The 12730-nt window shown below is 41.0% G+C and overlaps 1 protein-coding gene across 1 annotated transcript in view; it reads right to left on the bottom strand.

Annotated features, from left to right (window-relative positions):
- tenm2b (teneurin transmembrane protein 2b) overlaps positions 1-12730 on the bottom strand; it is a 300496-nt gene that overhangs the window by 2726 nt on the left and 285040 nt on the right. Inside the window, exons 21-30 of the mRNA XM_056262103.1 lie at positions 11522-11774; positions 10786-10806; positions 10254-10486; positions 9335-9489; positions 7577-8451; positions 5927-6102; positions 3805-4040; positions 3200-3496; positions 1469-3089; positions 1252-1382 (exon numbers count right to left, since the gene is read on the bottom strand). Coding sequence (XP_056118078.1) covers positions 1252-1382; positions 1469-3089; positions 3200-3496; positions 3805-4040; positions 5927-6102; positions 7577-8451; positions 9335-9489; positions 10254-10486; positions 10786-10806; positions 11522-11774 — 3998 coding nt within the window. The remainder of the gene's footprint in view (positions 1-1251; positions 1383-1468; positions 3090-3199; positions 3497-3804; positions 4041-5926; positions 6103-7576; positions 8452-9334; positions 9490-10253; positions 10487-10785; positions 10807-11521; positions 11775-12730) is intronic.

Below are 12730 nucleotides of genomic sequence, written 5' to 3'. Positions count from 1 at the left end.
AGTGCGCGCATGTGGGCAGCTCCTGAAGCAGCAGGGGTGGTAGCCATGGTAGCGAGGGAGAGTGACAATCGCCCAGTCAATCATTTCATTCGTTCCGAATGGAATGATTGAGTAGCTGTTTATTGCAGCCCTGAGAGGACTACAGACACTCGATTTTTATACTCTCCTTTTCAGAGTACTTACATTCTAAATATGTATTGGTATATAAAAGACAGTTTAAACAAATTTACGAAAAAGTGTTTTAGAAAAAACCTGCCTACCCTGCCTTTAAGTGAAAATTCAATGCTTGTTCAATAAAAAGCAATTATTTTAAAGAAATATTTTGTAGGTTCATTAGTATATTTTTTCAACATTAGTTAACATGAACTAAGAATGAAAAATACTTATTTTTATGAAATGAATCTTAGTTCATATAAATCTCAACATTATTAATACGTTAAAAGGTTGTATTTGTTAACATTAGTTAATGCACTGTGAAATAACATGAACTAACAAACAGCTGTATTTAAATTAACTAACATTATCAAAGATTAATAAATACTGAAACAAATGTATTGCTCATTGTTAGTTCATGTTAGTTAATACACTAACTAATGTTAACTAATGAACATTATTTTAAAGTGTTACCATAAATGGCATTACTCTCACTTTTGTGTCAATTTAGTACATCCTTGCAGAATAAAGTAAAAAAAAAAAAAAATCAACCGTATTTCATAATACGGTCTTTGTAAAGTCTTTATAAAAAATAAAAAACAAAATTTTTGAGAGGAATTTTTTTGTAAAGAAAATGTACAATAAAGGAATATTGAAATATTATCTGATATGTGTATTGTGTACCTTTGTAATCATGCTTATGTAACTGTTTGTTTATTTTGAATGGATCAAATCCAGAGAGGAAAGTGACTTATGAGGACAGAGGAAAGTGAAAGTGAATTACCGGTATGTATAAAGGGTAGGCATATTAAGCATATGCTTCACCCTACACCTTTTTCGGTTATTATGTATATATTTTTTCTTTACTTTGGAAAATTATGTGTGAGGACTGAAATACATTTGCGTTGTTGTTGTAATACAAATACTTATGGCAAATATAAAAATACATTGAAAAATAAAAACTGATAATCCTGAACATTTTGTGGTTAGTGAAAATATTGAAAGTAAATAAAATATAAAAAAATACCGGTAAAGCCATTTGCTCAGCAAATGTTGACAAATTACTTGATTTAAAAAGGAGTGCCAACTTTAACTCACCTGGGTATTATCCGAGTCCTGACTGGCAAGTATCTCATAAGGAGGGTCAACAAAATAAAGCGAGTGTCTAGGAAACCCTGGTATGATGTTGCTGAGCTGGAAGCCAAACATAACCAGCCAACTCTTCACATCTGCAAGACAAACCAATGTGAGTTATTTATACATAACTTCTGTTCAGCCCACCAATACCAAGCAGGAAGCTTTATCACCCTCTCACCCGTCACATAGTTTTTCACATCAATCATATCGCTGAGTGGATTATTGTTCTTGAACATATACAGGTTGAAAGGAGCTGGCTCTTTGCCTATCTTCGGCCACAAAGTATGGTCAGGTGCAATCCATCTTCCCGCCAGCACGTCATAGTCTCTCTGGGCAAAGTGAACCAGCTTTGTGAGAGGATCATAAAGCCCTCCATGAAAGCCCAATATGAGCTGGAAATCTGGGTTGGAATCGTGGTAGATCTCGCCGTATGCCGTGTACTGCATCTGCTTGACCATCTGCCCATTGCTGCTGAAGATGGCCAGTGGAGTGCCTACGTTGTCAGAGGCGATGTAGTATTCCTCCCCACCGCTGACCTCCATAGCGAACAGATGACCCTGCAGGTCATAGTAGAAGGAGGTGATTTCAGCTCTCGAGTGGTTGTAAACATGGGTGACCCGAGTGGGGTAGTTCAAGTCGGCGTAGAAGTATTGCTGATGCTCGCCTTCATTAGTTCTGCGGGAGACACGGCGGCCCAAGCCATCATATCGATAGCGAACGCTCCAACCCCCTGCCGTGCGGCTGTAGGCTCGCTCGAGAAGACCTTTGGAGTTGTACTCAAAGATATCCGAGCCCCTCTGTGCAAGCATGCCGTCCTCATCGAGCTGATACTGCATATCCCCGAGCCGCGTGATTCGGTCTCGAAGATCGTAGCGTAGAGGCAGCAGACGGGCACTGTTACCAGGGTTTAGCAAATGCAGATTGCCATTTAGGTCATAGCTGTAGCGCCACGTAGACCAGTCGTCAACTTTGACGCCCACAAGCTGCCCGTCACCGTCATATTCGTAGCGGTACTGTGTGGTATTAGCATAGGGACCGATCTTCAGTTCACGTTTGATAACACGGCCCATGCCGTCATACTGCACCGTCATCCAATACATCAATGAGCGGAAGATCTCGTACTGCACTTCCTTGATGCGGCCATGTGCGTCAAAATGCTTACTGAGTGTCATCACAGCCGTAGTGATGATTTGGTTGATGTCGTAGTATATGATGCCAAACTTGCCAAAGTGTTCGACCTTACCGGATATCTCATCGTAGCGGTACAGGTCCACAGGAAGTGGGGTTTCCCCTATTACCGGCTTTATGCTGGCCACCCTGAAGCTGTTGTCATGATAAGTATAGTCAAAGCGAGCATTCACCATTCCTTCCTCTGAGAAGCGGTACATCTGTTTGTCCACTAGGGGGCCCAGTTTGCGATAGCGAATGGTGCAAGAGAAGCCTCCACTCTGCAAGTTGACCATTTTGAGCACTCCAGTCATCTCATCATAGCCAAAGGTGACCGCGGTGGCATCATACAGCACCTCCGAGAGCTTTCCCAGCTTCCCGTACTTGTAGAGCACACGCCGGCCCGTTCCGAGGTAGAAAATGGCACGTGGACGGCCATCCTCACTGAAGTCGTGAATAATGGTGGCATTACTCTCTGGGGGGTTGTAGGTATTGCGAATGTAACCAACAGACACATGGGTGGCCATAGTGTGTCTGGCCATACTCGGCATAGTGACCGCAGTGAGCCGGCCTGCTGTGTCAAAATCAAAGACATACTGTTTCTGACTCTGTTGGAGCAGCAATACCATGGACTGTAGAGTGAAATAGAAAGAGAAAAATTAAAAAGGTGAGAAAATAACATTTATACATGAGTACTGTAGGAAAAACAAATCTCCACTGCAGTTGAAAAGAGTCAACTCACTTTGTCCATGTAGCTGAAGCTCCACACTTTCCCATCAACAAAGGTTCGAGACAAGATCCGTCCGAATGTGTCAAACTCGCTTTTCTCGCTCATGCTTCCCCTCTGCAAGCCCACCAACCGTCCGGTGGGTGAATAAGACACATTGACCAGGGCTAAGCTGCTGCTGGGGAGCCATGTGGCTGGTCGGCCTTGGGCGTCGTAGATGATCCTCAGTGTGAATTTGCGGTGGTCATCGTAGATCTTCTCAGTTCTGGTGTTGCGGTCATAGTCAATGGACAGAAGGTTTCTGCTGTGGACCTACGGGAAAACATTTAAGGTTTTTCCAAGATCTAAATTCCAAATTCAAACATCAAATGTTGCAATTTTACATAGCAAATCTCAACTGACTGTCTCAAATCTCAACTGTTTATATTGTCGGAAAATGTAAACTCTCCCATCGCCCAGCTCTGAACTGCTACATGTGAACTATTAGGCATTAAAGTACTATAAACATTAATGTTATGCATTTCTGTGAAGCTGCTTTGAAACAATGTTTATTGTGAAAAAAAGCACTATACATAAAATTGACTTGCCAATTAACTTCAATGGTAAAACGAAAAACTTACGCGCAACTTTCTGCCAAACACAGTGACCTTGCCCTTGGTCAGCTCTTTTCTCATGCGCCATTCAATTGAGTTGAGGCCGCTGTCAGTGGGTAGGGTGATGTTGCGCCTCCCGATGGTCGGGCTCACAGATCCTGCAAGGACGTGGGGCTCAGTATGAAAGCTGATGCCCATCCCATTAGCATAGGACACTCGCAGTGTGCCGTTGTGGTACAACTGATAGCTATTCCGCACTTGGTCTGTCAAAACATAACAAAAAGTTGTAAAAGAGGTTGGCAAGGATTATAAAACCAGATTATACTCTTTAAATAATACATTATAAACAAACATTATTTCATATTTCACATAACATTATGAATGTACACACACACACACACACACACACACGCTACTGTTCAAAAGTCTTGGGATCCGTAAGATTTTTTAATGTTTTTGAAAGAAGTCTCTTATATGCTCACCAAGGCTGCATTTATTTGCTCAAAAACAGAGTAAAAACTTTAATGTAAAATAAATGTTTTTTATTTGAATACTTTTTAAAATGTCATTTATTCTTGTGATGGCAAAGCTGAATTTTCAGCATCATTAATCCAGTCTTCAGTGTCACATGATCCTTCAGAAATCATTCTAATATTCCCATTTTATGCCTTAAGAAACATTCGTATTATTACCAATGCTGAAATAGATTTTTTCAGGATTCTTTGATGAATAGAAAGTTCAAATAACAGCATTAATTTGCAATAGAATATTTTGTCAATTTATTGTCTGAAACTGAAAACTGAAACTTTACTGTCAATTTTGATCATTTTAATGTGTCCTTGCTAGCCTGGATGCCAGCAGAGCTTAGCCCCGCCCACAACATTTGAGGTCGGAAGTTCGGTCTGGACTTGATCCGTTGTGAAGCAAGTATGCCCGAACCAAAGCTGTTCGGACCAATCAAATTGTCAGGGCGGGCTTTATACGATGATGCACAGTTGATCAACAGTAACGTAATCATCCACGTCACCAATGAGAGCCTGGGTTGAATTTGTTAACAACAAAGAATGGCTGCCGCTGGAGAATTTAGATGTGTAGATTCAGCCGTCGCGTCTGTTATAGAAGATGTAGACAGCGCATTCATTTTAAAAGAGGAACAGAGAACCCCGATCAAGGCATTTGTCGATCCAATTGAGTGCAGAGGCATTTTTTTTCCTGGTTCGGTTGAAACACGCCCCATAATCACAGCCCAATGGAGCAGTATCAGACTCACATTCTGACTCCTTGCTAAATAAAATGACTAATTTCTTTAAAATCTTGCTGACACCAATCTTTAAAACGATAGTGAAATGAATATGAAAATATATAATTACTGTTTCATGGGATGAATATACATGAACTACTGTTTATTTGTGAAGTATTTTACAATGTAATGTTTGTATTAAGACAAGTTATTATGAAGTGTTCCCTAAAACCAGCCTCATTTAATTTAGTATGAAGCATTAGGTCTGATCTGACAGTCTATTGTGCATTAGGGGAAACGCAGCACTGTGAGGCGGATGTGTGTGTAATGCGGCTTTTGGTTATAAAGAAGATTTAGCTTTGGCTAAAAGCAGCACAAACATCCTCAGTTCCATTTACAAGCTATAATTGGATCAGACGAGGCTTTCCACAGAAATTTACCTGGGAAATACAATCATGTACAATTTCAAAGTCATAAAAAAAATCCAAGTGCATTTTGGTATACTGCGAACAAGCAGATGGCACCCAAAGGGTCGATTTTCATGTAATTTGTCTTGAGTAAACAGCAAAAGCATACTCTTTATAGGAACTAACAAGTAAGTTGCGTGATAAAATCCATCAACAACACATACTCCACTGGATATAAAGAAAAGAATTTAAGCTTTCAAGCTTTTGCCTCCTGAAAGAACCCCTAAAGGAAGCCTATGGTAAATTGTAAAATGGGGATTTTTCTGCTCTGCTGGATTCCACACATTCAAATAATGTGGCCTCCCTGTGGGTAGTAAAGAGAAACATCAGTCTACCTGCCTGCTGTGTGTTTTGGTCCTAATGGATGTGATTTACAGGGCAAATGGGGGGCATCAGCATGAGATCTGGACTGAGATTTGTTCTTTGTGTGGTGTGTGTGTACCTTGAACCACAGTGTAAGACGCCTCTACAGATGAGAGATTAGTGATGACCGTGACATCATCATCTCGGTTTGAGCTCTCCATGTCAATATTGATGGACTCCTCCATCTCACGGCGCAGACTGGTCACCACACCAGTGGGATATGTGACGTTGGTTAGATGACCCTCACTGTCATAGCTGTGAAGAAGAGAATCAAGACAAAACTCACTATGATTGTAATACAGTAAATAGCCAGCAGTGTCTGTAGAAATTAATTCTTTTTAAAATTAATTTATAATTAATTTGTAATGTTTTAAATAGTTTAAAACCAGTGTGATTTTAGAATTATTTACATACTATAGTATTATTATAGTATTTATTCATATTTTGAATTAGCTTTTATTTTTTAGAGTTTAAGTTTGAGTAATTTTGCTATGCACTTTTGTCATTTAAAAAAATATTTCTACATAGCCTAATTTTTTTTATTTTTAGTAACTGTAATGCTTCGACTTAAACCTCAGTTAATTGCCAAGGATTTTTTTTTAAGATTAATTAATTATTAATAATTCTAGTTTTAGTTAACAATAACAAAACAGTTTAAAAAAACAACTGCAAGGTTACTTCATCTATTTAAGAGTCTGGAGCAGTTCTTGCATACAGACACTAGGTGGCTGTGCTGTGCTGCAAAAACATCCTCTGCTCTGACAGTAGATGAAGATACCAGGCAGATGATAACATACCTGCCAACTTTTGAGTTTAGCTCGGCGCGAGAGTTGTTGAAGGGGGGGGGGGGGGGGGGGGGGGGGTGGGTAGAGACGAGTGAGATTAGTTGACGGGGGGGGGGGGGGGGGGGGGGGGGGGGGGGGTGTAGAGACGAGTGAGATTTGTTGACGGGGGGGGGGGGGGGGGGGTGGGTAGAGACGAGTGAGATTAGTTGACGGGGGGGGGGGGGGGGGGGGGGGGTGGTAGAGACGAGTGAGATTTGTTGACGGGGGGTAGAGACGAATGAGATTTGTTGGGGGGGGGGGGGGGGGGGGGGGCGGTTTTCGCTCGCGCAAGGTCTCTCGCTCGCTCTACGCGGTTTGGAGCACAATCTCTGTCTCGCATGCACGCTCGCTCTAGATAACGGGAGATTTTTAACGAATTTGCGGTATAACTAGTCGATCAGGAGTGGCTCAACAGGTAGATATATAGATAAACTCATCTTCCAGGCATTTGACCGCCCGGGTTGACACTTCAGCGTGAGAAATCGGGAGTGTGGCGTGTGAGCGTGTGAAACCAATCAAATGCGGGTGTCTCACGGCCAATGCGTGAGAGTTGGCAGCTATGTGATAACCACAGTGCTTAGACTCATAAAAAATCCCAATTCATCATTTACGAGAACTACCATGATGAAAACACCATGAGAATCTGGGGTGCTAATTCTGAACAGTTGCACTTCTTTTGCTCTCAACATTTCAGCAAAAAAACCCTGCAGTATAATCACTCTCCAGGTTAACATCCATCTAAGTAAATGTCAGACTTTTCAGTGCAAACAGGCCTCCTATTATGTAAATTGGTCTTATTATAGATTATCTTATTAACATAGGCCAATAAACATTGCGCTATTACTTCCCACGAAAAGAGATTTTACTGCATTTTTCTGTTGTCATATCCCACATGTCATACTCACTCGTAAAAGTTGGTCCATCCGGTCTCATCCGACTTGGAGGCTAAAAGTTCAGTGTTAGCATCATAACTGAGCTGTGCCACCTCCTGGCTGAGGGCGGACACTGAACGCAGGCTGCCGGCTGGGTCCATTCCCAGTGTTACCACCTGGTTCTCTGGCAACAGCACAAGCCTGATGGAGCCAGACGCCTCCCTCCTCACCCGAAGTGTATTGTTAGAGGCATCGGTAACTGCCGCTAACTCTCCGTCCAGTCCGTAGGTGAAGTTATACAGGGCCAAGCCTGTAATGAGGCTAACCGTTTGCTTATGAAGGCCGTCGGAGCCAAACACATAAAGCTCCTGTTCTAGAGATGAACCCACTTCATATTGTCCGCTTGCTGTGGCGTTCGGCCGGTTACTGCGGACCGAACGCACACGGATGTTGTTAAGGTCAGCTATGTACAGGGTACCATCTGGTGACACCGCCAGCGAAGCGGGACAATTGAGGCCGGCATCCGCAGCGTAGCCCTCATCTCCCGAGAAACAGTTACAGTTGACGTCGTTCTTGCAGTCGCATTCGGAGGCGGCGCCGGCTAGCAGGGAGATCTCGCCGCTGGTGCTAACCTGCCGGATGCGGTTGATGCGCTTCTCGTCGGTTTCGGCAATGTAGAGCACACCTGTGTGGGAGATGGCGATGGCTGTGGCGCTCTCCAAGGCAGAATGGATGGCTAGTTTGCTGAGCGAGTAATCAATGCCAGGGACCTGACAGTGCATGGGCCGCCCTGCAATAATGCTGACCTGGTGGTTCTCAGAGATACGCAGGATGATGTTGTTCTCCAGCACGTACAGAGAGTTGTCCATAGGGTTGATGGCCAGGTCTGTAGGCCACTCCAGACGTACCTGAAACATCAAACGTTAGATAAACATTCGAGGAAAAAGTACATGAAGACAAAAAAAGTACTATAACTGGGGATGTCGAGCAGTTGTGGTCCGTGAGTGTAAATTCAGCTTTGCCGAGGGGTATTTTTCTGCCTCTGCTTTTGATATCGCTCTGTTCATTTTATCCCTGCTTCTTGTCAGATGGGATGCATTTTCCATTTCTGGCAGTAGATTTCCTACTGGCATTTAAAAAAAAATGTGTTACAGATTCTTCTGAGTGGAACGAATCAGTGGGCCTATGAATTTATTACAATGATAGACGAATGATGACAGCGGCATGATTGATAATCCAGTTCCATTGTTTGTCACTGTCATTGTCAAACGTTAATACCCAAAGAGAGACTCTGACAAGCAAATATTGGCTAGTGCTAGCTCAAACACGCAAGGATGAAACGTAAAGAAAACGCATTTCGCAGTGCAGACTGAAATGAACAGGCTGAAATGTGTTCACACAACTGTGTTTGAAAGCTTATCTAATTGCTTCATGGGGCCTGTAAATTGTTTCATTATCAAATTTATAGTAAATAAGTAATTTATTAAAAATATATTGTTTAAACGATTATTTTCTGTATTTTTACTTTTCATTTTGTATTAATTACACTGTATTTTTACATTTTCTCAACTTTACATTAATACATTCTCATTAAAATGCTTTTTTTACACACATTGTGTAAATGAATAATGATCAAACTAGCTCAACAATATAGAATTTTTAATATGCTCTCGTATAAAACTTATTTCTCTTTGATACCATAAAATGATAACTAACAATGTTAGTTTTAATAGATTAAGAGATTTCAGGAAGCTGAATCCTGCAAGATTAGTTGAGGAAAGTCATTACAACCTGGCTGACGTCCATGCTGGAGTCACAGCTGAGGGGCCTGACTGCAGTCAGATCATTGGTCTTTATCAGAGTGGAGATAATGCCATTCTGATCCACTTTTCGTATCATTGTTGCATCCACAAAGTACATCAGGCCATTCTTATCCAATGCAACACCTGCATGAAAGTAAAGAACTCAAAACTTGTGCATAAAACTCATATTAAGACATGAGACATGTATGACTACAACAAAGTAGGAAACATTCACCAGGTATTAAAAGGAAGGTTCAGACAGAATAGCTAATTATCTTTTAAAATAATTACCTAATAATTATGATAATTTTCGTCTTCTTAAACTTCTCGTCAATGTCACAGAAATCACTGCTGACTCTTCTTAAGAATTTCACTGCTCCCTAAGTCTCTGATTTATTTCCCTCCTATTCTGATAATCCCCAGAGGAAAGGTGTTTTTAAAGGCAAAATAATTAGTAGTCTATGTGTGCAGGAGCAATGACCTGGAAAAGAGTCAGATTGCTACAGTTTGATTCACGCTGTCATGGTGATCATGTCTAGAATGCGTTTTATTCTGAGATAAGAAGGCAGAGTTGGTCTCTGAGTGCAGTCGGCTAACCTTACGATCTATCTTTACCTTCTGTGTCATTTATTTTTCCTCACATCAGTGGGCCATGCTGGGCTTTAAGAATGATGTCTGGAGTCTAGAGAATTACAGGTTACTGAGGTTTGTGATATCGTAGAAAATGACAGCACCTGGTAACTGTCTAAGGAATTAAATGGTAACGGTTTCTAGGTTCATGGAAAATAAAAATGTGTCTCAGACAGCGTGGAAATGCTGTCTCAAAAGCTGATTCTGAAGAAGTTGTCTTCTCACGGAGCTTCTCACAGAATGAAAAGAAAACGGGTATATTTCTTAAAAGCCATCACCTCTCGGGCTCATTAGGGTGGCCTCCACTGCCTTGCCGCCGTCGCCACAGCGGGCCTCATCGAATGGGACACACTGCTCTCCCGTTCCCGCCACCACCTGAGCGTTATCCAGCAGTGGCCGCGCACCATTCAGAGAGCGTATGCGGTAGATCTGCCGGGAGTTGGTGTCTGACAGGAACAAAGAACCCGACACAGGATCCACTGCCAAGTAGTACTTATGACTTGGACTGTTGCTATGGAAATGGGGCAAATTGGGAGAATGTCTCTTAATAAAAACCTCTGACAAACAGCATGGTTACCTTGGTGAACATGATGAAATGTGAATAGTTCATTGCTGGTAAAGTAATTGGAGCTCAAAAAAGAAACCACTTTGATAAAAAAAAGAGTGAAATTCTGCTACATAGAATGACCTAGAAAACAGCTACAGAATAGGGCACAAGCATAGAAATCTGCACAATATGTTTTATTTTTTAAATTAGCATGCTATTTAGACAAATGAGGAATTTTTATATTAAGCATTTATTTTAATTACCTGTGTCTCAAATCTTTATTTCTTCATGGAGCAGTGAAAGAGAAGAGACAAAAAAGTATGCATCAATTAAAAAATTATTCAAATATATATTATTGTTAAAGCTATTCTAGTAGTTAAGAACCTATTTATTTAATAAATGTCCTTGGTATAGTAGTGCATGATTCATCAAGGCATGTTCATCAAACTGCAATAACTATTGGCTTTGTGGTCAGCTATGGTGCTCATGACAGACCCGGATTTCTCTCTCTCTCTCCCTTGATTTCCTGTCTCCCTCTACTTCTGTGTCTACCAATAAAATGTCTCCACACCCCTGAAATGACCAATAATAACAGCTCACTTTTCATGGTTCAATTAAATTATGATGGATAAAATCAACTTCAAAAAGTAACAAAAGTTTCAGGCCAACATATTAAAACAGTTATTTTAAATTGTATAATAATATTTCACAACATAGTATAACATATTGTGTAATTCCACACTAAATTCAAAAAAGCATGAAGCTTAAAGAAAAGTTTGAATTATTATTTTTCTTCTTCAGTAAAGCTTTTTCTGTCAGTGGATCATGCATTTTTGATTTAAATTTAATTTGCTGATTCTATTTCATTTTTTAACTCCAGACACTTATTATTTCAGCTGAATATCGAGTTGTGCTCAGTAATGCGCTACATTATAGAGGTGAAATGCATTAAAAATGCTTTATCATGTTGTCTTTAAGTGTGCATCCTATCAGCTTTACCTGAGCTCCAGTACAGCTGTGGTATTGAGGGAAGGATAGACCCTCCGCACAAAGTTAAGGTCACCCACGTACAGGTTGCCCTCTCCATCACAGGCTACGGCCACCGGCGCCAGCAGCTTGTTGCCCTCTGCCATCCCACTGCAGCTTGGGCAAGAGATGCTGCGTCTTCGGCCGTTACCCATAATGCTGTTAATGATGGGAGGCTGCTGCTGGGAGAGGAAGATGTTCTCGCCGCTGCCCTTATGAAGAATTCCTGTGTGAAATAAATCAAACACTGTCACTAAATGCAATTGAGTGAGATTTCAAACATGACATATTTCTTAATGGTCTTTACACGCACAAATGTGATGCTTAAATGAAAGCATCAATTTCTACACTGTGACATATTTATTGCATTTCTTGATCAATAGCGTGAAACCAGCAGTCATTAAAGACCTCATAATCATCAATAATGACAAAAAAAAAACTTGCTGGTCCCTCAAACACAGAATTTCACCCTAATACACAGATTAAATTATGAGCAATGACAAATGTGCAGAAAAAGAGAAACATTAGGCAGCGTGTGCATGTTATTTTATAGTCCACTGACACGCCCTCCATCCCTGTGTCCTTATTTGACTTCCCACTAGCCAAGCTCCAATCACAATCATTTATTTCGTTTATTTTTTCTGCAAAAGCCTAAAGATAAAGAGGTGTGAAACAGCATGCATAACTTCTGTTCTATAATAGTGCTTCATACCAACACTTTTTACACAGTTTGAGTCAGAAATACTTTTTGTTATTGGAGAAGCTTGTTAGGCCTTCAGCTGCAGGGACGACCTGTCTCTTCTTCACTGTCAAAAGTATTTAACAAAAATAAGTGCCTCATAGGAAATACAACTCAACACAGTGTAATTATTCTTATCGAGGAGGGTTTCTTTGTTGTCGCGTTTCCACCTTATAATTCAGGAATGGGCAATGTGGTCCACGAGGGACACTGAAGTGCAGAGTTTAGCTCCATCCATAATCAAACACACCTATAACTTAAGTCTTCAGGATTACTTGAAAACTACAGACAACAGTTTGAGTAGGGATTAAGCTAAACTTTGCAGGACAGAGGCCTTCAAGGAACGCCCCATCCATGTTCTATACTCACATATCATGGGCCCTCTTAACCTGTAAATATATCAGTCATTAGACTGATATTGTGTTCTCCTCACACTTATCAAG

This window comes from Rhinichthys klamathensis, unplaced genomic scaffold (assembly GCF_029890125.1).
Source record: "Rhinichthys klamathensis goyatoka isolate OS25496 unplaced genomic scaffold, OSU_Roscu_1.1 h1tg000191l_1, whole genome shotgun sequence".
In the NCBI taxonomy this organism is placed as follows: Eukaryota; Metazoa; Chordata; class Actinopteri; order Cypriniformes; family Leuciscidae; genus Rhinichthys; species Rhinichthys klamathensis.
This window is presented reverse-complemented; position numbering and strand designations above follow the sequence as displayed.